This window comes from Danio rerio, chromosome 18, assembly GCF_049306965.1.
Source record: "Danio rerio strain Tuebingen ecotype United States chromosome 18, GRCz12tu, whole genome shotgun sequence".
Classification (NCBI taxonomy): Eukaryota; Metazoa; Chordata; class Actinopteri; order Cypriniformes; family Danionidae; genus Danio; species Danio rerio.
This window is the reverse complement of record NC_133193.1, coordinates 36,641,221-36,668,332: the sequence shown is the minus strand read 5'-3', so window position 1 is coordinate 36,668,332 and position 27,112 is coordinate 36,641,221. Positions and strand designations below refer to the sequence as shown.

At 36.2% G+C, this 27,112-nt stretch overlaps 1 protein-coding gene across 7 annotated transcripts in view; it reads right to left on the bottom strand.

The window, feature by feature from the left end:
* Window positions 1-22,287, bottom strand: part of LOC137488235 (uncharacterized) — a 35,278-nt gene extending 12,991 nt beyond the window's left edge. For 2 of the 7 annotated variants that reach the window (XM_073929792.1, XM_073929797.1), the window contains exons 1-6: window positions 22,155-22,287; window positions 20,450-20,556; window positions 19,455-19,553; window positions 19,275-19,373; window positions 11,064-11,172; window positions 7,808-7,890 (exon numbers count right to left, since the gene is read on the bottom strand). In XM_073929792.1, coding sequence (XP_073785893.1) covers window positions 7,808-7,859 — 52 coding nt within the window. In that variant the 5' untranslated portion in view covers window positions 7,860-7,890; window positions 11,064-11,172; window positions 19,275-19,373; ... (1 more) ...; window positions 20,450-20,556; window positions 22,155-22,287. Of the gene's footprint in view, window positions 1-7,807; window positions 7,891-11,063; window positions 11,173-19,106; window positions 19,146-19,274; window positions 19,374-19,454; window positions 19,554-20,449; window positions 20,660-22,154 lie in introns of those variants that run through there. The other 5 variants (XM_073929795.1, XM_073929793.1, XM_073929796.1 and 2 more) reach the window with 5 other exon arrangements.
* Between the last annotated feature and the right edge of the window lie 4,825 nt (window positions 22,288-27,112).

The following is a 27,112-nucleotide window of genomic DNA, read 5'->3' as shown; positions in this document are numbered from 1 at the left end:
ATTGTGAAAAAAATAGCTATGCTGAATTCAGTATCATATTTCTAGGTTTGCAGCAGAAACAATCAAGCAAATACATCATGCTTGTTTTTCTTTTTCTTATTTTACAAAGAGTTTTATGTCTTGAGTGTTTGGACTATATTGTGAATATAAAAAACTAGCCACATATATGTGTGTGTGTGTGTGTGTGTGTGTGTGTGAATCCAAAATGCATATGTCTTACATTGCAGTGTTTCCTCATTAGCGCAGTATTAGAAGTTGAGATTGCGTTAATGTAATAGCCTACGAGCATGCGGATCTCTTTGCTTGCGCTCCGATTTCCTCTGCTCGTGCACTTGTGCGCTCTCAAGTAAACACTGCTGAAGTGCGATTAAGTGCGTTAATGTAATGAGTATGTCTCCAGCATTTATTTGTTTTGCTAGGAATATTTATGAATGTGTCCAATAGACCTACAGAGTAGGGTTGTGATTATGAGGAAATTTCCCCACCGGTTAATCGACATGTGACAACACCGGTAATACCGGTATCACCGTGGGAGTGGGCTTTCTTCTTTTCCTCCTTTTTTCTGCTTTTAAATAGCTTATAAATGCATGTGTATAATACTTTCACTTTCAGTTTTGCGGGAGTTGCCAATTCGGCGTCAATTGTTTAAATGGATGAAAAGGAAACTACAAAAAAAAAAAAAAATCACTGTTAAACAACACATAACTATTATTACCATAACGAATAAAACACAACAATACTACAGGCTGAAAAAACTGGAAGTTAGGACTATACAAATAACAACCATAAACGCCTATATTATATATTAACAGATCCAGTAATGCGGAAATGGAGTGTGCCGCTAGAAGCGGGGATGAAAAAGAGCTGGAAAACCCTAAAGCGGGTGTTGTCGCCGCGCGCGTACTGAATAGTGGTGTTGTCGCGCGAGTTCTTATCAGCTGTGTTGTCGCGCGCGTACTGTAAAGCGGGGACGGAGGGTATGTCGCGTCGCGGGGGCACTTTTGATCATTTTGGAAGGGAACTTTCTATCCAAGACTAAAAAGGGCATGTGCACTGCACATGTTGAGCACTGTGTGTGCACGTGCCTGCAAGTTGGGGAATACGACTAATAATCAGTCATGGGGACTGCAGAAACACAGCACACTGTTCAGATTGATGCATGAGATCTCTATCTCACTCATGGTTTGTCCTCTCAAGTGGGGGAAAGACAATGCACAACGTTACCCACTGCTGTCAACCTGGGCCAAGTCATATCTCTCTTGTCCCAGAAACCTCAGTCCCAAATGAGAGGGTTTTTTTCTGTTGCAGGGGACATTGTAAATACCCAGAGATACCAGCTTTTACCAGATTATATTTATATGATAATTTTCCTTTAAAGAGCCCATATTATACATGAAATAGGGTCATATCTTGGTTGTAAGGGTCTCCAACAACAGTCTAATATGCATGCAAGGTCAAAAAACACTTTCATGGTCTTATAATCTGCATTTATTTTTACCTAATTATCCCAGCGACTCCTGTATGAATCGTCCAGTGATTCATTTGTTCCCAAACCCCTCCTTAGCGCGGAGCTAATCTGCGCTGATTGGACCGATGACAGTCTGTCGCGATTGGTCGACTGCCTTCAGTCAGAGAGGGAAATGGCCAATAGCTAATCAGCAATTTAAAAAGTAATCACAGTTCATACACGCTCGATAGTGTAGGCGTGAATTTTAACTGCCACACTATGGCGAGTGGATAGTGCCACGGATAACCGAACGAAGGAGACAGTCGTGTACTCGCCATACCACACACACACACAAAAACACACACACACCTCCGGATGACAACGCTCCCGCTTCCGCCCGCACCCGCCAGGTTTTAGCCTGAGAACCCGCTCCGTTTTCTGCCCGCCGCGCCCGGTCCCTCTAGAGCGGAGAACACAACCAAAAATCACCCAGTATACAGTCCAGACAGCCAAGCTGTCTGTATAGACACATACACACAGCACAAAGCACACAGAGCTCGTTCGTTCGTTCGTTCGCTCTCTCTCGCTCTCTCTCATACGCTCTCTCATACCAAGCAGACTCTCTCTTTCTAATTCGCATAGCAATATCCGTGATATTGCTAGACAGCCCGCTCCCGTCCCAAATTAAACCCGTTACCGACCGCTCCCGCGATTTATTCGGAAATTTATTCCCGCGGCTGTCCCCGCGCCAGATTTCTGCGGCGCGGGAATAAATTTCCGAATAAATCGCGGGAGCAGAACTCTAGCACGGAGCTCCATAAACAAACAGCACGCGTCGCGTTTTTAACGTGACTTTGCACGCGATAAGATAATATATCCAGTTAACCTGATACAGTACACGCGGTTACAAGTAACAAATCACAACTAAATACATTTGCAAGCTAGAGTCAACGAGGCAACAACTTTAACCGCACGTACTTACACTTGAGAAATGGAAGAAACCCATCCTGACGTCCATCAGTTACTCTTTACTGATCCTTCCTTTAACAAACTCAGATGAAGTATTCTTTGTAGCATGTAGCTTCCAGAAGTTTCCAACTGCTTGGTTATAATGCTGAGGTTTCATCTTTGGGTAGAGACTCAATATATCCATCTGCAGTGTGACTTCAATCAACCGGCATGTTTGTGTGTGTGTGTGTGTTTGTGGGTGTGTGTGTGTCTGGGTTTCTGCGTCAGAGGGTGGGGCCTCAGGTTTGAAATCTCCCGGGTTTGCGCGTGCACGTGAATAACTTGGTTTCGTTCGTACGTCATGGCGAAACACCTAATGAGTCGGTATCAAGGCGACTCGTTCGAAGCACTATGAGTCGACTCTTTTATAGATGAATCAACAGTTTTAAACACTGTATTCTTACAGATTTAAGCCTTAGCTGGATACTTCACTTCACTTAGAGCTGTGTTACACACTACATGGAGGGGAATTTTCAAAAACCCATAATATGGGCCCTTTAAACCCATCTCTATCTAAGTGAGTGAGTGATTAAATGTTGAATGTGATGAGTTTTCAACAATACTAAATTGAAACTTAATTTTTTTACATGGTTTAATATTTTTTTATTAAAATTGAAGTTCCTGTTTTAAAGCTTACAGATAGATGACTAATTTGTATGTCATTGACACTTTTGGCACTTTTTTGGAGTATTTTCATAAGTTTTGTTTTTTCCTGTAAATGATTCAATAAATACCGTACCGTGACATTCATACCGAGGTATTACCGTGCCATGAAATTCTGATACCGTTACATCCCTAGTAAAATATGATCCTTGCATAATGATCACAACTAAACAAGCTGGCACTCATTTTATATATAAACTATAAATAAAAAATAATAATAAAAAAAGTTGAGAAATGGAACATTATGTAAAAAAAATGTAAAGACAACAGGCTAAATAAAAGCGCCTTGTCAGAGCTAAACATCACCGCACACGTGTCAGTTTACAGCTTCTGTAAAGTTCAGACATCATATACAGATCATACAATCTCAATCAACAACATGCAAATGTATAAATATTTCGATAAATATTGTTATGGAATATTTATAAATATATGATCTTGCTTTTAGGTTATGATACCATCTCTTAAAAGCAGCAGTTACAGGCGCTGCATAAGGGCGTGCACTGTCAGTGGCGGAATACACACAGCACTGGCAAAACGTTTTATTTTTAGTTTTATTTGTTGCAGATTTGCGTGTTGTTCCTTTTTAAAAATACCTTTTATTTTTAAAATCTCTCAAGTTAATGTTGTCTATCGAGTAACATAATCTCCCTCGCATTGGAGTTCGGTGCGCAGTAAGATTGACCAACAATTGAATGGCTTGCCTATAGACTGATTTCACGCGGCCGCCATTTTCAAAAGCGAAATCGAGGCTGCGGTGGGAAGAAAACCGGAAGTATCATTAGGAGTTACATAGAAATGTGTAACTGGCTGTATATCTTATTAGCGAATTTAAAGTGACACAAATTTATCATTTCTCCGCCTTCCGGGTAACCCGAAGGTCCGTTCTGAATAAATGGTGAATGTAAAAAGGGATATCAGAGCTCATTTTCAGCTAAGTTAAGGGAAATGGCACTAGTTAGCTAACTTTTTCTTTTCCAAACACACGTTTTAGATGCAATTCATCAAACTCGAGTTAATAAACTGATTCTTTCACCACATTAGACTTGTCACAATACTGAATTAAAAGAAAAACCGGCAATTTCACGCTAATATTTAAGGCAATATTGATGGCTTTCTTAAAACAGCGCTGATTTGCCATTGTGGTCACGTGTTCAACAGAAATGATTGTGATTGGCCGAGAAGGTCATCTTCCCCACTGCTGTATACTGAGCACAAACACAGACGAGCCGAGCAATCTGCTTGATGACTCGACTGATCTTGACGGCTGCTTCGCGCTCCAGTCCGTGTATCTGTGTTTGCACTGGGTGAAGATCGGTAAACTGAGTTCAAACCAAACACAGATACACGGAGACTGAAGCGCAAAGCAGTGAACATCAGTCGTTTCGAGACATCCGCGCTCAGCAGCGCTTCCATGTTAGCGGGGAAATAGCCGGGTTTAAAACTTCAGTACCAGGACAACACTATTACAGACAACATAAGGGCGTGCTACAGAGGACTGCTGTGTTTTATCACTCACTGGGTTACATAGACTGAAGCATGAAAGCGTCCTCATGGTGTTTAACTAGTGCCATGAGCTGAAGCCTAGGAGGACACTTAAGCGTATCACTGAGATTGTGATGTTGTTTGATGCTAAATTGCTTTTAATTGTTTAAAATAAACGTACTAAATAATATTAAACTGATGGTTACACCATTTTCTGCATTTTGAAATCTCGGCAACAGCTGGAGGTTTGTAGTACACAGCATGTTACTGCAATGTTTACAGTGCTCGTCCTATACTTCCGGGTTTCTTCCCACAGCAGCCTCGTTTTGGTTCTTTAACATGGCGGCCGCGTGAAATAAGCGTATTGACGGCGTAGGCTAACCGTTAAATAGGCTGAGCATATTTTTATTAATATTAAAACACATTACAAGAAACTAGACACCCTTTGATTTTTTTCGTTTACGTATATTTTTTTCAAACAAAAAATGTAATGAATATTTTATTTTGGTTTTAATTTTATTAGAAATAATATAATTTAAAGGCTACACAACTCCCCCATGGCTCCAATTGCGTTTTGACAGATATCCTAGATAGACTTTCTGGCTCAAAGACATTTATGCCTGTTAATTTCAGTGCTGTATTTTGACAGATTTCGCAAAGGCTTCAGCTATTCTACCTGTCAGCTGGTACCAGCCTCGGTTTTGCAACTTGACTCGTTAGGCGTCTGTGTCTGGATGACAGCGAGAGAGAGAGAGAGAGATGAGATCAGACCTCAGATTCGATGTGTGACCGCACGTCTCAGTTACTTTGTTTCAATTTTTAATATTGGCTCATCTAAATTAACTTTTCATTTATTAAAAGCCGAAATATTGCCAGACAGACGAAGCAACTTTCGGTTTTTGAAGAGAGCGTCCTCAGAGATAAAAGACGCGCGCACACACAGGTTAGCTTTACCTCTTGTAGGCCAATTCATTATGGATTTTTTTTTTAATTAAACGCATAATAATCAAGTGCAAAAAAGAACAGCTGAACTTTGGAAAAAGTGCTCACGGCAGTTGCCGCTATAGTTGCTTCGTTTCTCTGCAGTTGGCTTATTAATGGCGCGGCATTGCTAAAATCAGTCTTGTTTTAGTAAAAAATAAATAATAATAATAATAAATAATTTATTTATTATTAAACATTTTGAGATGATGTCGCGTGATTTTTAAAATGAGAGTATGCGTTGAGTATTTATGGCTATTGATCTAATCTACCCGCGACCCACCCATAGTTGAACATCAAGTGTGTTGAAGGTTCGTGTATAAATTAGTTGTGTTTCCTCCAACTGCTGCCACCTTTGTCAGGCAAAGTTTGCAGATTGCCTCATTAACGTCTTCAGGTTCTCTTTTTGCATTTGGTTTAAACCCAAAATATAGCAAACAGGCGCTTTTGCATTGCGTTTTGACACTTAATCGTCCGCCATTCTCTTTCTTTAAATTCGACTCCTCTTGTTCTCTTCATGTGATAAATAAAATATGACGCATTGTAGCTATGTTCAGATGATAATTCTACCAGTCAAGAACATTCATTTCAACTTCCGTGACAGCGGATTCAATGCAGCGAGTGACCTCATCATGTTCCCTGTCAGCTCGCTGGACACTGCTCCTTAGTGCCCTACTGTAATACGCAGTGTATAAGCGACCGCCGAAATACCTTAGTGGCTAGAATGACTGTTCGAATTAAACTGGCGGCTGGCCTGACCGCTGTCGAAATTCGCTCTTTTTGACATTTCCGTCATTATCTGTTTCACCTTTGCAGGGACGGATTTCAATGTTGTAACAAACAATTTGATTACTTCTTTGCGCTAATCGAAATGCATGACGACTGTTCATTTACTGCGCAAGCCCAAGCCTAGACCCGCTATGACTAGCTGCTGCAACGTCCCGCGGCTGCTTTTGTCCTTTCATGTGCGACTCGATGACTTTGAGCCCCATGGTTCCTAACGAATAGGTCTTTTTGCATTATTTACACATTGCCTCTTTGCCACATTGTTAAATTTACACTTTCCCATTTTTGCATTTTGAACCTCACCTCGGCAACCGCATAATGAAAGCACGCAGGTGCAGACCGACGTAAGTGTCTGTAGCCGACCTGCCGTAATAAGCTAATAAATCACGGCGACTGTCATTTCTCTCCTGTTTCACACATACTAAATTAATCAACTATTAGATGTTTTACGGTGAACCACAGTGCTTCCCTATCGTCATTAAGCACATCTGCTAAAAATGTAATACCTACAGCCGTTTTACGGTAAAATTTAAGACAATTTAAGACCTTAATTTCCTGGATTTTAATTTAAGACTTTTTAAGGACCCGCGGGAACACTGTAATAAGTTTTGGTGTGATTATTACCCGCTATTAAAAAATAAAATGTTTTGAATGAGAAGCTGTAATGTAGACGTGGCGGGATGATTTTTGGCGTGGTGCCCCGCCATGGAAGAATGAGTGTAGTCGAAACCATGCATTGTAAACTTCTGCTCAAAGGTGTAGTTTGTAAGGTTGACACTTAGTAGTTGAACTAGGTATTGCAGTTTAAATTTAAAACACTTTTCACCCGTCCTCTCCAACAACTCCACACAAACGCAGGTTGCCAGATTAATGACACCAAAAGAAGTGAGCATCCCTGACTATGAAGCCTTCAACATAACTACACCTGACATCATGTTCTAACCACCTTAAATTTCTGTTTTGAACAGAAAAATATTTAAAGGACCTCCATTTCTCACAGATGATCAGCAGCATAAACTATATGACAATAGTTACCTCAGGTAGAGATTATGTGCTTTTCTCAGTGTTAAATGCTACCAATGCGAGTTTGAATAACATTTTTGGTCTAACATGGTATTTTTTAGAGAAATCAAAATATTACATAAAGCACCTTTAGGCCCAATCCCAATTTTATTTTTGTACCCCTACCCCTTCCCCTTGGCCCAGCTGAGGGTTAAGGGGAAGGGCTTCAAAATGTAGTGCTTTCTTGTTTGCAGAATAATGTAGGCTACTCATTGAATCATTAAATAACAAAATGACCAGTAAATGATAAAACGTGGTTGAAATCAGGGGCGCAGCAACCAGGGGGATAGGAGGATACATCCCCCTCACTTTTAGAGACAGACCAATTAGAAGGTGATTAATAATAAAATAAATGTAAAATTCTATTTCTGCTACTTGTCTTTGTCTGTGTTGATCTGCTCTGGGTCCATTGAGCTGTTGTCAACATTGTGGTTGCTTATCATCAATTCATTTTCCTCCTATAAAACAACAGACAGGCCATTAATATTCTTGATTATACATTACTTACACATTGTTCATAATATTCTATATTTTATAATATCTTGTGTTCAGAAGAAAGAAACAACTTAAGGGTGACTATGTTAGTATTAAGATTTTAGTTTTAAGGATAAATATAAGCTTTATAATTACCTTCTGTGATCAAAAACCTTAACAAAATTTGAATTTATAAGATATAAACATGATATAAACATCCAAAGCTTGAAGTTTCTCACTTCTGCTTAAATGGATCAATGATTTTCATGATGCCACCTCATACATGTTATCAGTTTCTTACCAAATCTTCTGACCAATAAATATATGCTAATTATTTTTAAATCTTATATTAATTCAAAAATTATTTTTTAAAAACTATACTTGCTTTAAAGGGCACCTATCATGCAAATGTTACTTTTGGAAGCTATTTGCACAGAAATGTGAAAGTATAGTGCGTAGATTTAAAACAATAAAAAAAAAGTGATCTACATACATTTACTTGCTAACTTCATCAAATATATTTTTACCCAATAACAGTGATTATAGCCCGTAATTGAATGTCATAACTGGCATCACTCGTTAGACATCATCAATATATGATCATGTCATCTTATCAGCCATCCCTATTACGCCCTATTCACACGGGGCGTCAGCGTCAACGCTTCCCATTCACTTTGAATGGGTGACGTCAGGCGTTGCCGAACTGCATTGTGGATCCGTCGGCGCCGCTTCAGAAGCGTTCCTCGCTGCAGAAGTTGGGACCAGCTCAACTTTTCAAGCGCCGACGGAAGCGTCAGCCAATCAGATCGCTGTATGCAAATACACCAGCTCAGACAGTGGCCTATTGCTGACTGAATTTCATTGGCTGACGCTTCTATGACGATCGTTTCAGCTCCAACTTCAGACACGCCCTCTGTCAAGCGTTGACGCTGAAGCCCCGTGTGAATAGGGCGTTACTGAGAATCACACTGTTAAAATGACTCCACCTTACCCTACAAATTAGAGGTGCTTTACACCTGTAGATTGATTGTTCTGAAACAGGAATTAAAACTGTTACAAGGATGCTTTTTCTCTTGGTGCAGTTTTCACATGGGCTGAGTCCAAAATCACATACCATACTATATAGTAGGGCTGCTCAATTTTGGAAAAAATCATAATTACGATTATTTTAGTCATAATTGTAATCACGATTATTCAAAACAATTATCATTTGAAGTCAAAATTATTTGCGCTCCTGAGAGGTTTTTTTTTTTAAATAACTATTTTCCAAATTATGTTAAACAAAGCAAGGAATTTTAACAGTATTTTCTCTAATATTTTTTTCTTCTGGAGAAAGTATTATTTGTTTTATTTTAGCTAGAATAAAAGCAGGTTTAAATATTTTGAAACCCATTTTAAGGTCAATATTATTAGCCCCCTTAAGCAATATATTTTTGATTGTCTGCAGAAGAAACTACTGATATACAATGACTTGCCTAATTAATCTAATTAAGCCTTTGAATTGCACTTTAATTTGAATGCTTGTATTTTGAAAAACATCTAGTAAAATGATATGTACTGTCATCATAGCAAAGACAAAACAAATCAGTAATTAGACATGATATATCAAAACTATTATGTTCAGAAATAAGTTAAAAAAAACTTCTTTCCATTAAACAAAAATTGGAGGAAAAGGGTTGCTAATATTCAGGAGGGCTAATAATTCTGACTTCAACTGCATATATACAGTTATTTTCCACCCTGCAAAGGAAAGAGAAATAAATACAATAGAATAAAAATATGAAACAAACTGTGATTTAAGCATATTCACACTAAGAAAAACACTATAGCTACAAAAATCCTTCAGTCAAGAGCAGCGAGTAATTTTCTCGTCATTTGATTAATGATAAAACTGGCGGCCATTTCACACTGTCACTTTAATGGTTTCTCTTTCACGTCTTTTGATTCTCAACTCGTTTGTTTATTACGCAAATGAGGGTTAATATGAATAATCACTAATCACCACGTTTTGACACCTATTTGACCATTAAAGCGCTCACGTTAATGACTTTAGATGTCTGCGCTCCTCTGCTCGTCTCAGTGTGCGAATGAGACTTAATGCTGACTGTGTGCTTTTGTGTGTGCGCGTGTTGCACACACACATAAGCACGCGGTCATACGCGCTTTTGGTATATGATGCAGTAATCGTTTATCTCGATTAATGGTTTTTCATAATCGTTAGAAGCCATAATCGAAATCCAAATCGATTAATTGCACAGCCCTACTATATAGTATGCTAAAAACAGTATGCTAGCCGAGTAGTATGTCTGAATTCATAAAATTTAAAAACCAGTATGTGAGAAGTACACGGATGCACTACTACTTCCGGCAACTTATCCAGCACATGTTTTACGCAGCGGATACCCTACCAGCCGCAACCCATCTCTGGGAAACATCCATACACACTCATACACTACAGACAATTTAACCTACCCAATTCACCTGTACTGCATGTCTTTGGACTGTGGGGGAAAACGGAGCACCCAAAAGAAACCCACGCAAATTCAGGGAGAACATGCAAACTCCACACAGAAACATCAACTGACCCAGCCGAGGCTCGAACCAGCAAACTTCTTGCTGTTAGGCGACAACACTACCTACTGTGCCACTGTGTCGCCTATATTATATTATATTACTGTTTAAATGTTTGATCTTACCCGATGGTAATTCCATTTTTTCTTATGGAAAACCAGCACTTGTTTGCACTATTAAGATGTTGTTAAGTTGTGGTTAGTTTAAATTAAAATGGATGTGTCTTTGATTCAATAATAATGAATATTTTCAAACGTCTATTTGCAAACTATAGCAGCCTGAATAACAATATATATATATATATATATATATATATATATATATATATATATATATATATATATATATATATATATATATATATATAACATTTTATAATGAGGCAACATTATTTAATGCTACCTAATGTATAATGTACTAATGTACTCTAATGTAATTAAACTTTTTGGTCCAGACACGATACAACATCAGGCAATAACAAAGAGTTGGGTTTTTGGGTGCTAGTTGTTTAGCAATGGCTCAGTGTGTCCCAGCCTTTAGATAATTGATTTCCTTTTGGGTGAATGAAGCCAAATCACACAAATACCTCTGAATCAGACATGTGACGGGGTCTTGTCTGTGTCTTCGTGGATCTGTCCTGGGTCCATTGAGCTGTGGTCAACATTGTGGTTGTTTATCCTTCATTGATCTTCCTCCTATGGAACAACAGACAGGCCATTAAAATGTTTGAATCTTTAAAATACTGGTCATACTACATGACATTCATTGGCTATAATTCATCAGTAAAAAAAAGTTTAGAAAATTACATACAGGTCTAATAGTGTGCAGTAAACACATCCATCTTAATGATTTTTATATTACAGTATAAAAATACAGTTTGAGCATGCAAATTTCTGTCGTACAACACTGCGAAAATGGGTGGGATTAAAGAATAAGTCATGTTTTGATTTTCAATTTGTCTCACACAGTCATGTGATGTAGGTCGCAAGTCAGAGTTTACCAAGCTTGAACTTGAAGCACCAGCTTGCAATTCCAGTGTGTGCGTATAAATGAAAGCCTATGGGGCGAAAAGTGCAGTGTGACAGCGGTTTAACACTGCACACTCGGGTATGTAAGGGCATGGTATTGGTAATAATTTGTAGATGGGTATCCAATATGGTTACTCAATAACCTTTGTCATTTCACCACCTGATGGCAATTTATAATTATAATTCCAAAGACATCAGTATGTAATTATCTGAATTTCTTCTGAATCTGAAGAAACCTCATTTATATCTGAAAAGGAGTCATCTGTAGCTGAACAACTCTGGTCAGTAACCAACAGGTCCAAATTTGTCTCCTTAATGCTTTCCACCTATGTGTGAAAATATAAATAATAAAAGACATAAACAGATAAAAAAAGTCTAATTTTAAATAGTTTAAATGTGATTTTCTCATGTTTAAAAAACTAATTTGACACTTGCTGCCCATGACTTGTTTTTTTCCCAAAGTAATGCTTTGCATGGTGTAGTGTATCTCATTTTAATATGTGAACATGTTTAATAATTTGAAAAAATTGAGTAATAACCACTTAATTGTGGAATTTCCAGCATATACTATAGTCATGTACTACTACAGATAAAGTTGAAGATACAGATGAAGCTTGAAGTTAAATTTTGCAGCTCAGGATTTAACACGTAAAATGTATTGTAGAAAAATTCTATTAATTAGTTGGGTTAAACTTAATGGATAAACAAAAAAGACAGTATTGTACATGTGTGAATTATCTGGATCTGTAACATCACTCTACTAAAATGTAAGATATTATTGAATAACTACAAAAATTGCATTGCAAAAAAAATTGTAAATGAAGCTAAAATAAATGCAGCTAGCTTAGATGATTATTTTTTTTTTATTTTTATTTTTTTTTTATTTTTTTATTTTTTATTGGTTTTAATGAACATACAAACGTAAACAAAAAAGGCCAAAGACAAATATATCAGTGGACAAATATAGCAGCAAAAGGCAAAGAGAAAAAAAAAATCTATAAATAAATTATTTCAAAATAATAATAATAAAGAAATAAATAAACATACCAACAAAATACCAAAAAAATAAAAATAAAACATAATACACAAAGTTATGCAGTGATTAAGGTCACACATATTGTGAAAATACATCAGATGTGTTCATAGAGTCAGAGAATCATTAGAGGCATCCATATTTTTTGAAAGGCATCCCCTTTGTTTTTTAAGTAGTATGTATATTGTTCCAAGGGCATTGTTTCATTCAAGAGTTTTATAAAGAGTTCAAATGTTGGAGGTTTTTGTTGGTTCCAGTTGAGCAAAATGCATTTTTTTGCTAGATAGGAGATGATGCCGAGTCTCTTTATAGAAATAGGATCAAGTGTCTTGTTCAGTTCTGTACCAAAGAGGTATAGTGTTGGTGTGTTGTCCAATGGAACTTGCAAAGCTTTGGCTGTAAAGTCCTGTACTGCTTTCCAGAAAAATTTTAGCTTTTTGCATTCCCAAAAAACATGCATGATTGATCCTAAATAGGTTTTACATCTGTGACACCTGGGTGATACATTAGGGTACATTTTGCTCAAACGCAGTGGGGTCAGATACATCCTATGTATAAATTTATAATTTTGTTCAATTATTCTGTTATTGGAAAGGGGAATGAAAGTATTCTGGCATATAGCCTCCCACTGATCGTCATTAAAATTATATCCCAAATCTCTTTGCCACACGTTTTTAAGTGATCCCAGTGAAGAGTTGTAATATTCTAATAGTGCAGAATATATCTCCGAGATTTTTCCTTTTAAAGATTCAGAGTTCACCAAAATCTCCTCTATATTGGACAGCTTTAGGGATAGTTGACCTCTCTTTTCGTGACTAATTATCAAATGGCGAATTTGCAGATATTTATAAAAATCCTGTCTTGGTATCTTGAACTCTTGCCTTAAGTCTATGAAGGATTTAAGGGTATCATTGATAAACAGATCTCGGAACTGACATATACCATGTTCTTTCCACTTTATAAACAAAGATTTCCCAAGCGAGGATGGCAAATCTGGGTTAGGGGACAGAGGGGCTAGCATAGATATTTTAGCAGAGAAACCACAAAACCTTTTTGCATCTTGCCAGGCCCGAAGAATGTTGTGGATAACATAGGTTCTTGTCACTGGGGGTAATTTTCCCATATTGTTAATGAAAGGAAGAGATGTCAGAGGTATAGGTGAGCAAAGAGCTTCTTCAATATCTGTCCAGTGAGCAGTTCTTGATGGTTGTATCCAACCAATCATCCCCTTTATCTGCGCAGACCAATAGTATAACTGTAAGTCAGGAAGGCCTAACCCTCCTTTCTCTTTTGTGTTAGTTAGTGTTTTAAAAGATATTCTGGGTGTAGAGTTCTTCCAGATAAAAGAGCTTATCAGTTTGTTAACATTTTTGAAAAAATCTTTATTTAAGTAACAGGGCAAGGATTGAAATAAAAAATTAATTCTTGGTAATATATTCATTTTTATTACGTTAATTCTTCCAAGCAGTGAAATGGGGAGCAAATTCCAATGTTCCAAATCTTCCTTAATCTTTTTAATAAGTGGGGGGTAGTTTATGTGAAATAAATCTTTGAGATTAGGAGAAACATTCACCCCTAAATATTTAAATCCAGTCTGAGACCAGGTGAAAGGTGAGATGGTCTTTAGCTTATTAGAAATTGGCATGTTCATTAAAAATGCATTAGACTTTGATAGATTAATTTTATAGCCTGATATTCTCCCAAATGTATTTATCAGATCTAGTGCTGCTGGTACTGAATTTTCTGGATTATTTAAGTACAGGATTATATCGTCGGCATATAGTGAAATTCTGTTTTCTATTTTATCAATACAAATCCCTGATATTTTACTGCTGAGCCGTACGGCCTCTGCAAATGGTTCGATGGCTAAATTAAATAAAAACGGGGACAGGGGGCATCCCTGCCGACATCCTCTATGCAGACCAAGTTTTTCGGACAGAGTCCCATTTACACATATTTGGGCTTGCGGGTTGCTATACATAGACTTTATCCACCCAAGACATCTATCGCCAATATTGAATTTCTTTAGAACTGAGAATAGGTATGGCCACTCGACCCTGTCAAACGCTTTTTCAGCGTCCAGAGATATTATTAATGCTGGTTGTTTGTACAGGGCCGAGTGGTCAATTATATTTAGTAATCGTCTAACATTGTCAAATTCATTTCGAGTTTTTACAAAGCCAGATTGGTCAGGATTGATAAGTTTGGGCAGTAAGTTTTCTAATCTACGAGCGATTAATTTGGATATTATTTTAAAGTCAACTGGGAGCAATGAAATAGGGCGGAAAGAGCTACATTCTGAGGCATCTTTATCTTTCTTGTGTATCAAGGATATTGCAGCTATCTTCAATGTTTCGGGAAGAGTTCCATTTTGAACAAAATCTGTAATCATTGGCATAAACAAGGGTTCAATCTGAGGCCAAAAGGCCTTGTAGAATTCTACAGGATATCCATCCAAGCCTGGTGCTTTTCCAGTGGGGAGTGATAAAATAGCTTGAAACACCTCCTTTGAAGTAAATGGAGAATCTAGTAGTTCCTTTTCCTCCTCAGATATTGAGGGCAAGGATATCTGCTGCAAAAACAACTTAATATCAACTTCGGAGGGGTTATCTGATGTATAGAGCTTTGTGTAGTAGTCAAAAAAAGAGGATTTTATTGATTGCAAATCATATTTCAGTTGGCCAGCTGCATTACGTATACATTTTATAGTACGTTCAGCCTGCTCCTTTTTGAGTTGATAGGCTAAAAGCTTGCTTGGTTTATTACCATATTCATGATAGTGTTGTTTAGTAAAGAATAAAAGTTTTTTGGCATGATCAATTTGAAGTAAGTTAAGACTATTTCTAACAGTGTTGAGCTTCTTCTTGTTTGCCTCTGTAGGTGACTGTTTGTGAAGTTGTTCTAAGCAGGAAAGCTCTGTTTTCAGTTGTTCAGTTTGTTTGTTTATCTTTTTTTTCCTTGCAGATGCATATGAAATCAGTTGTCCCCTAAGCACTGCTTTAGCTGCGTCCCAAATCACTGCAGGAGTGACAGGGGAGGTCTCATTTTCTTGTCTGTATTGTTCCAGCCATTGCCTAATATTATTACAGGCTTCTGTGTTCGTAAGGAATGAAGAATTAAATTTCCAGTACCTTGTTGAGTGAATCTGTTCGTGTAGCAACAGCCGAAGGTAGACTGGTGCATGGTCAGATATAAGGATTGAACCTATACTACAGGAATTAACAGATGGTAGTAAACCCTGTGGTACGAGAAAAAAGTCCAATCGAGAATATGTCTTGTGTCTCGCTGAATAAAAGGTATAATCTTTAACTAAAGGATTAAACTCTCTCCACACATCAACAAGGCCTGCATCATTAGAAGCCATTTTTAAAGCCTTTGACGCATTGGGGTTAGAGGCAAAGGGTGAAGATTTATCTAAACTACTTTCCATACAGCAATTGAAATCTCCAGCTATTGTTCCAAACTCTGTATTGTATTGGCTAAATAGGGTAATCATTTTTATCATGAATTTAGGACAGTCTGCGTTTGGGGCATAGATGTTGAGCAATGTAAGTTCCCTGCCGTAGAGTGTTCCATGTATAAGTACATACCGACCCTCTGGGTCATTAAATTGTTCTTTAAATATAAATGGAAGATTTTTATGAATCAGTGTTGCTACCCCCCTTTTATTACTCGCAAAGCTTGAAAAATATACCTGTCCTACCCAATCTCTTTTAAGTTTTTTATGCTCCTCACTGGACAGATGTGTTTCCTGTAGTAGTGCAACATCAGCCTTTTCCTTTTTTAAGAATGTAAGAATTCTTTTACGTTTAATAGGATGCCCTAAGCCTCTGACATTAAATGACATTATATTAAGTATATTGTTAGCCATTGGAAATCGTATGTTTCCATATTTTGTTGTGTGACAAAGTAATCGAAGTAATGGAGCAGTATGAACATAATAATAATAAATAAAAGAAGGAAAAAATAAAAAAATATATAAAAAACGAAACGAGACATCCCCCCACCCCCAGAACAAAAGCCTAGTCCCCAAATGACAAGGCATCTTTAGATAACCACAACTTTCCTGTAGCACCTAACTAAAACGGCCAACAATAGGTGTCCACAACAACGCGTAAAAGAGTATATTAACATGTAACGTTAGGCTAGACATAGCCTACAGCTTTACTTTATGAATGAAATTGAATATAACAAAGCTCCCGTTATTTAAGTCAACCAAAAATTATTTAACTAAGAAAGAGCAAGATTTTGTATAGGGATCGTAGCAAAAAGCAAACAAAATAATAACGTTAATAGTAATAAAATCCAGGAAAACGGGAATTATGTCCTCATATTAAGTATACTGGTGGTGAACGGATAAGTTCAAAATTTAGTCTTTAGTTATGTAACAGGTAAAATATATCTATTCCCAAACAAATGGTCCAACCTGGTCATAAAGTTTGCGGTCAAGTAGTGCTAATGCTGCGATGGAACTCCTCGGCTTCGTGCGGTGTGGAGAACAGCTGGATCTTGCCGTTGTGGAGCACCCTCAGCTTACAGGGATGGTGAAACCCGCGGAAGTTTCCCATGCTCAAAAACTTTCTTTTGACATCGTTAAACTCACGCCTCTGTCGAATCGTTTCTGCGGAGAGATCTTGGGCAAATGAGATTTTGGATCCATCGTGGATGATATCTCGATTTCTCGCGTTGCGCAGTACAAATTCCTTGTCTTGAAATTTGAGAAAGCGGACGAGCACCGGTCTGTTTTGGTTGGGAGTTGCAGGTGCCAGCGTACGATGGGCCCTTTCCAGTGTGAAGGATTTCTCGGGTTCAAGACCTATCCATTGAGGGAGTGTGTCGTGTATAAAGTCCAGTAAAGAGCGTGTACCCTCTGCTCCTTCCTTAAGACCGAACACACGGATGTTCTTCCTCCTTCCGCGGTTTTCCAAGTCGTCCGTTTTCATTTCCAGATGTGCAATCCGTTTGGTCGCCATGGTCAACTCAGACTCCGTTCTGTCCAGTCTGTCCTCAATTGCAGAAATGCGCGACTCCGTTTCCTCTATGCGTTTCTCGTTCGCAGAAATCTCACGTTTGATGTCAGTCAGGCTGTTTTCCAAAACTGAGACAGAGCTTGCCATTAGTTCAAGGCGGTTGTTTATGCCATCTAGTTTTGATCCGAATTCGGAGCGAAGCGCTTTTAACTCAGTTAGCACCTCAGCTAAGTCCGCCATGCTGCCGGCCTCCACACTCTCTGTCGAAGGTGATACTTTCGCGCTTCGTGTACTCGTCGTCTTGCGTGCTTTAGTAAAAATATCACATTCCTTCAAAGGCAGTGGTTTAGGCATAGCCAGACCCAGGTTAATAGTCAGTTTGTAAAAGGTAGGAATAGTTTTTTTTACGCGAAGTTGTGGAGAGCTCTCAAACTACGCAGCCATCCTCGTCCAGATGATTATTTTTTAAATGTGATGAAGTGATATCAAATTTTGATACTACCTCTCAGCCTAAAGCCAACTCATTATGTTAAATGTACAGTATACGGCTTTATTTGGCAACTAAAAGAAGCTTGCTGTCAGTTTGCAACTAAAGAATTTAACAAATTAGGAATTTCTTTTAAAAATGTTTAACCCAATGTGACTAATCCAAACAATTGGAGTTGAGTCTAAATTACACTCATCTGGGGTTCGTTCTTCGTACGAGGATTACTCAGTTAGTTAAACTTGGTTATTGACGATTTGACAACATGCAGGATTGTTTTGTTTAAAACTAATTTAAGAGTTGTTGTGAGCAACAGGTCTGGTAGCTCAAACCTGCTCGCAAACAGCAGCTTATTTCATATAAACGGAGTTAGATTCTCACTTAAGACCTTTCAAGCAAAGGTAATACTGAAACTATATTCCAAATGCTGATATTTTCTCACAGTAGTAACCTACAGGTTATTTACACTGGGGAAATTGTAAAATAGTAAAAAATTAAGCTTTAATAAAATTTGTGTATGATAATAGACTTGGCCAATATTCTCATTTTCTCGGGCACACATTTTGAAAGTTTGAAAGTTGCAGACACCTTTACTAATATCAAAATGCTTTTTTTTAAAGCAAAATTTATTTAAACAGGCATTTATTAAGAAACTTGAATAGGCCTACTATAATAAAGAAAAGTAAAACCAAATCAATTGCTAAATAGTCTTGACACATAATAGTGTAAAGCCTGCAACCCACAATTGATGTGGAAATGTATTGTGTATCATATTTACACAGTTTACTGCGGATTTGATGCAATTTTGCTCATGTGGATAATTGAATATTAATCAGATGATGCCATTATGCTGATGTGCCATCAACCAATCATTGCATTGCTGATCATAATTTTAAGGATCGATAGATCTGTCCCTCACAACACATGAAGCGACTTGAGATCAGTTCATTCAGATATTTTAATCTGATTTGTGAAGTTGTTTGAACAACCAGATTAGCCAGACATCAGTTATCAATGTAAAAATATCCAAGATCTGTGAATCAGCTTAGGTTGTTTAAACAAGGTATGAAGAACGAACCCCAGATAGCAAAAAAGTTTCAGAAAGGTACCATACCATGTCAGGAGGGGTCTGGTATGAATGTGAATATTCTGTCTATGAAACAAAATAAGGGCTTTGAAATTATGTTCGACTGTAACACGTTTTACATGCCATAGCCATATTTTATATTCATATTAAGTTGTTACATTAACAGTTGTTATTAACAGAAACAAGCACAGCTACCTCAAAATCAGCCATCTTCTCAAGCCTTTGTCTGGTTTTGGCTGGTATGATGGACACATTGCCAGGCTCCAGGTATTTCTTATATTTCCGTTTTGACATCTACACAAACTTTCAATCAGTAACATTGTACTTTCACAAATATGAATTTTATACTATACACATAGACATACAGACATGTACCTTGTCATCATTTACTTCATCGGTTCTGTGTTGTTGTCCTCAGGACCATTGGGCAGCTCACCTGATCTCTCAGGTGTGTTCTCAAAAAAACCGAAAGGTCTATTAAAGAAGAGATGGAGAAAAGAACAATTTATTTTATATATACACAATCAGTGGCGCAACAAGGGGGTATGCAGTATATGCGGCGCATAGGGGCGCCACACATGGGGGGGCGCCGTTGTGCCAAAACTATTTTTAAAATTATCCTTATTAAAAGTTTCAAATAATAAAAATAAATAAATATATTTTGTTAAAAAAACATTATTTTGCATTTTAAACTAATATAATATTGTTATTGTTTAATTCAAAATCATTTAACACAATAACATGCAGTCCCACAGCCTAAAGTGTTCATGTAGATGTAACTGTTTAGATTTGTTTTTATTTTTATCAAAATAAACTGTCAAATCATACATAATGTCAAAAGTTATAAGATTAATCTGAAAATTTGTCTTCATTTATTATTAATTAATTAATATAAAATAAGAGGGATCACACAAAATTTAACCCGCATACCCCTCAGTAAGTAAATGTGTAGTTGCGCCCCTGTACACAATTAGACGAGTACTGTATCTTAATGCCACATATGTACATACATGCATATATATATATACGTTATTAAAATTGCGTTTGCGTTATGAAGTGTGTGTGCCCGCTACCAGCCAGAGGACATAAAAGGGCTTTCGTGGATTTTGAAATTAACGGCATTTTAACGGTACGTTACCTCAAAGATGTTTGCCAATGTGCGATATTCGGAGGGGCACAAACACATTGTTCCCATAAAAGATATAAAAAATTTTGACCCTAAAAATTACAAACAGAATCATTTGTACCTTGTTCGCTGGGAAAAACACGTTTTATCAAGCTCAGGTACTTTTGATAAAAGGTAAGGTTAACGTTTTGATGAAGTAAGACTGACTACGTCCGTTAACGTTATGTTAACTTACTTAACGTACCTTTGAGACCCGTGAAGAAGAGGTGGAGGAGGAATTGGCCAACCCGTCCAAGCGGATAAGGACAGCAAAAGTCCTCAACCAGGATGACGAAAAGGAAGAGATTGGAACTGAAAAAGAAAAAGGAGCTCTGAAAAAGAAAAACGTAACGTATTTATAAAAATCTTATTTTTTAAACCTCTGAATGTTACCTCATAGATTGGCCTTCGTCTTCACACTGTAACTTCCGCTTTTTTTTTTTTTTTTTTTTTTAAATCAATGAGTGTTTTTTTTTTTATTAAAGAGGTCGATCAAATACAATTACATACATAGAGACAAATAATACAAATAAATAAACAAATGCACAGAAATACACACAAAGACAAATAAACGCCAGGGTAAAAAAAATAGGACTGATGAAAAAAAGTTACATCTTAAAGAGACACAAAAGAAGAATATAAGGATACCGTTTTTGTTGCTTTTGGATGAAGAGAATGCTGGATAGTTTCCAAATATTGGTCTAGGTCGATTTTGAACAGATCAAAAAAAGGTTTAGAGCCACTAAACTTCTGTTTGTGAATATGAAACTTGGCTAATAGAATACACAAATTAACTATATATACTTTTTCCATGTTTTCTTTTGAGTCATCAAACAATCCAAAGAATATAACTTTAAAAGAAAAGGAAAAGTCACTCATAATATAAGATTGAATAAAGATCAACAAATCTGACCAGAATCTCTCTGTGAAGGAGCACTGCCAGAACAAATGAATAGAGTCTTCCTCCGAAGAGTGACAGAGTGAGCAGTTTAAATCAATGTTAGGCTTATATTTCTGAAGACAGGCCTTAGTAGGATAACATTTGTGAATTAATTTAAATGTTACTTCTTTTACTTTATTTGTAATCAGATACTTGTGAGGCAAAGTCCATACTTTCTCCCATGGAATATTTTCAATAGTGTTGTTCCAATAAGGTATTACATAAGGGATTGTTATGATCTCTCTCTGAAAGAGGCCTCTAATTTTACAGTTATTTTTTTGTTGGTCTGCTGAAAAACACACACTTCCAACCATTGTGTCGATTAAATTCAGGGAGTGAGTGTGTGGCCATGGTAGTGTGACACCTTGCATTAGAATAAACACGCCAGAAGGGATAGAGTTTACAACAATGGCATATTCACTAGGAGTAGCAGGAATGTTAAACTTCTGCAAGAAATCTGGATAGTTGTAAAGTCTGCCTTCTGAGTTAAAGAGCTGGCCAACTAAAAGAAAGTTGTTTTTAAACCAATTTTCAAAATAGAGTGATTTATTTTTGTAAAGAATGTCTTTATTATTCCATAAATATTATCTGTGTGGAGAAAAGTTATGCTTGTATATTAGAGACCAGGCCAAGAGCATCTGCTTATGAAAATTGGAGAGTTTGATCGGTATCTTCAAAACATTATAATTACAAACCACCAACTTTGGAGAAAATATAATTAGGGATAATATTCCAGAGTGAGTGGGGATTTTTAAGAAAGTTTTTGAGCCAATTAATTTTAAAGGTGTTGTTTAACGTAGTAAAATCTAGATAATTCAGTCCTCCTTGTTTTATGGGGTTCATTATTACTGATTTCTTAATAAGGTGAATTTTGTTTTTCCAGACAAATTTATTTAACATGCTATCAATCCTTTTTAATGTTTCTTTATTTACCTCCAAGGGAAGCGCTGCATAGGTCAGTCGAGACAACCCTTCAGCTTTAGAGAGTAAAACTGTAACTTCCGCTTGTCAAACGAATCACTTTAAAATGAATACATTTGAGTCCAAAAATGACTGGCAGTTCATATGAATCACTCCAGTTTGTTATCTGTCTGACAATGAATTAGATGAATCAGATTATGGAGTCATTTTAGGTAGAGTCGCTAATCGGTTCATTCAAACACTTCGCGTGCATGCGCGTTAAAGTTAGTATATACAGAGTTTTAAAGCTAAATGCACGAATATTTAAAAAATATATATTTTAAATAGTTTTAAAACATTAATAACTTTTAAAGTATTAACATTCGTAAATTTTGAATTCAGGTATATTTATATGTTCTAACTTTAAATAGACCTAGTTCAAAATTTACGAGTGTTAATACTTTAAAGGTCTTATTGTAAGATCTATGATCAGTGGCGTAGCGGACGGGCCCGCAGGGCACGCTCCGCGGGGGGCCCCGCGTGATTAGGGGGCCCCACGTCGTCGCGATTTATAATAATTGAAAATCCAGGAATCGCAATAATCAAACTCTTGGGAACAACTGTGGTCGGAACCAAGTTTACAGGTCTGTGTTCTCTGAACTCCGCTCAAGCGGTGGACTACTTCATTCTGATTGCTTGCCGCGCGTGATTTTTTTTCCCAAACCAGTTCAGCGCAAACCACGCCCCCTACGCGAAAACCCCACCCCGCTGCTGTGACTCACGTCCGTGGCTCGATTTCATTGGTCCAGCAGCTCCAGCTTTATCACAATGGCAACAAACACAAACTATTTTTTAATAAAAGACCTAAAATACGAAAGGTTAACAAAGTGCGTGTATGAAATAAAACGTAGTACAAACAATCTACAGCTTATATAAAAAAGCTGTGTTTAATGAATAAAAATAGTGCCAAAAATACATGAAGTAAACACACACACAACAGCATCTTAACAATGAGAAAAATTTACTCAAGTACAAAAACCAGCAAAAAACACACAAACATAATATTTATTTAAAAAAACATTTTTTATTATTATAAATTTTACACAGCCCCTGCATGCAAATATAACCTCTTTATCTTTCGCTGTCTAGTATAAAATAGTTAAATTGAAAGATTTATTCTGACAATATCTTGTATTAATTCAGAAAATTTTGTTGTCAAAATTCAGATATTTTGTAAAATAACCCATTTTTTTATTATTAAAGAATGTTACATTTGTCCAACAATTACACATGCTTATTGGTCTGTATGAAATATGGTATCAAATTTAAAAATATTTGAAATATATAATGTTTAATGAAACTAAAAGGTCCTGTTAGACTCAAATTTAAAGAATTATTTTTTTTATTTCTATTGTCTATGCTTTGGGATTTGTGGATATTTCTTTTATAATATTGAGTAGTAAATGATTTACTGAGTAATTAAGTTTTTAATTAAATTGAATAAAAAAGTTATTTAAAATACAATTGTATTTATTTTTAAATTATAATTAGTAATAATCAATAATGAATTACGTTTTCAGAGTAACTTACCCAACACTGCACATAATCTGCATATCAGATGAAAATCAACTGAAGCACAAGTACATTGAACTATACCTGTTTCTATACAGAGTTTGAACGTTTAATAACTGCAAATGAGACCAACATATGTTCTGCAGGCCTTTCAAATAAGGCTTTCATTTAATGCTGAAAACAAGTTAAAATTGTTCATAATATGATTCCTCGCACAGTACCTATTGTTTTACCTTTAATGACCAGAAAATGAGAATAATCAGTTGGACAGCAATAATATTCATTGTTAGAGCCCTCCCATAAAAAATAAATAAACAATACCCATTTTGGTAACACTTTATAATAACTACACACTAATAATTTATTAAGCATTAGCAAATTTAATTCATCATTTGTTAAGCATTAACTCTACATTAACAGAAGTTAGTAAGCAGTTTGTAACTACAGATACAAATGCTCTATTCTTGATTTATAAGCACGTCTATAATGTGCTTAATGATTGTATTTTCATACTTTATTAATAATAATTTTTTCAATACTTAAGTATTGTATCATTTACAAACCAATTATTTGAGAGTACTTTGTGGCTTTTAAAGATCATTTAGAACGCATAAGTAAATAATAAACCATTCAAATTAACATTTATATATCTTATTATTCAGGCATATACTAACAATTAATTTGTATGTTAATAAATGCTTTAGTATTTTAACTTCATCCAGTTTTGTGACCTAATCTAAAGTGAGGACTATTTATGCTTTATAAATCCCTTATAAATAACAATTAAAGGCTCAGTTATCTTCTAAACAGGGGGAAAAAACACAACTTGATTTTTTTCTTATCATTTGAAGATACATAAATGAATCTGCATCAAATGAAAAATACATTTTTGCAATCTTAACTAAAATAAAGTTACCGTACAGTTTAAACTTAGCTAAATAACATTATAATTTTGTATCATAATATGTTGTTAAATTATTATATTGTTGTTGTTTTTTTATCCAATTTTATGTCGTATTTTGACACTCCTGATATTCGGCAATGTTTTTAAACTTTACAGTAATTTTATTTTTAGATAGGATTACAAAGATGTACTGTTCATTTGACACTGAGCCTTTAATTGTCTTTTATTAGAGATTTATAAAGCATAAATTGTCCTCACTTTAGAAATAGGTAGAGTGGCTCTTATAGGTTAGTTGGTTCTAGCAGAGGTGGCCAATCTTGGAGCTCAGGTGGTGGCATCGGTGGCTCTGGAAGCGTTGGCTATGGCAGCAGCAGATCTGCCAGCTCTAGCACCACAGGCTCTGGCAGTTTTGCTGGAATGGGTCTGAATGTGGTTGAGGCTTTGTGAGCGGTTCTGTTGACAGTAACTCTTATGAATCTGGCTTCAATAGCTCTGGTGGCAACTGGCAGCTCAGGCTCTGACATGGTGGCATCTCAACAGAGTTAACTCTTGCGGTGGTGGCAACTACAGTGACCCCTACAACCTTGTGCCTCAATGCACATTGTACAAGCGCACAGAGGTTGAGTAAGTGGGAATATGGGGTTCATTGTTCCTGAAAAATAAAAATAAATTACACAAAGACACTTAAAAAAAAATTATTAGTACAATTTTGACATTTCTAACTCACATACTTGTTCCTCCCCTTTTGTCTACAGTCTTTACCAAAGTGCAAACCATTTTTGCCCCACAGCACGTTTTTGGACAGCCGTTGTTGACAAGCCATGCCTGATCGAACATGAACATTGTGCTGGCACCTGTAATGAGCCTACAGAAAAAATATAAATTTTTAAATGTTTAAGTGTGCAGAAATGTTAGATATTTTTATTTTACATTTAGAAATTTCAAACGTTTACAACAATGATGCAGCAATATTCTAAATTATCTGTCAACAAAACATACAGGAAATCTGTAGGACATGTATGTAGCATTTGTTTTTAGATTCATTCATTATTTTGATGAAGCATTTTTACCTAAAGATCACCTCAGATGAGATAAGTGAGTGAAAGTTTACTTTGTTCTATAAAAGCAAGGTTTTGTTGTTTTTGTGAGTATCCACAAATAAAAAAAAAACAGTTGCTGCTTTGAATGGTCATTCTCTTATCTTTATGACCAAAATGAAAGAATATTTCAAGATTTACACAGCCTTTAGAAAAAAAAATACATACACACACACACGCGCGCACACACACACACACACACACACATATATATATATATATATACAAGCATACCTGCAAGTTTGTCAATATCGTGAGTTAAAGCTTTTATGCAGTGAATATTGGATACTTTTAATTATTTAGCATTTAAATCAAATGAATAAATGCCCATCATCACAGACAAGCATGCAGGCAGTAAATCACTAAATGTCTCAGAAAGTTATATGTTTATTAATAAGGACTGTCATCAATATAACCATTGCAGCTATTTTATCTGCACAGACTTGTTTCTAGGTGGGCTGTCAACTCACAGAAATCCTGTATATTTAAACTAATCAGAGGACGACTGAGGATCTTTAAAAAGATTTCCAGAAAAGTGTGCCATATGCATCAGAAGTTGCTTGGCATGATGTCTGAGGCTGAGACTATATGATTTCAGAATCACTGTGGCTGTGCATATGAAAATCTGTCTATCCAGTCATCTTTCCATATGACCTGTCCTAAGTTTATACAAATACTGGAGCCATCACAAGGGTAAAAATCTCACTGGACTATTACAAACCATTAACCAAGTCAATGTTAACTGAGATTTCTAACTGGCACACTAAAGCAAAATATATTAATAAACATCTCAATTTGTGTGAAAAATCTAAAATGTTTTGAACAGTGTGTTTATGTATGTTTACAATATTTACTGTAAAGTTATTTTCAGTGTGTTACATTTATATAGTGTAAAAAAGAATTAACTGATTTTACATTGTGCCTTTTTAGGTTTTGTCACTGCCACTCTCCAACTTACTCAAGACTCACTAAGTTTTTTTACCCATTCCTTTACTCCCCAAATCTCTCAATGCATTTTTTAGAATTGCTTCAAAACATGTGTGGCCCAAATGTGATTTACTGTTTGTACGGCCTAAGCGATAGGTGCAGAAGTGGTATTTATTCTCAAGAGGCAACCAGTTCTGTAAAAGTAGAAATAATTTACCTGAAAGACTGTTCACCCATAAGCATTTTAACTGAGATATCCCAAAATTTTACAGTAAGCCAAGTTTATTACAATAAAAGCAATAATAATAATTTATATTATTTATAAATCTTTTAATGCTGTTCAAACGTTTGAGATCAATATTAGCTTTTTTTGCTCACCAAGGCTGCATTCACTTTAATAAAAATACAGAAAGTTGCATTATTGTGAAATGTTAATGATATTTAAAGTAATATTTATATTTTGATGTAAATCGATCATTTATTCCTGCGATGTGAAAGCTGAATTATCAACATTATCACTCTAGTCTC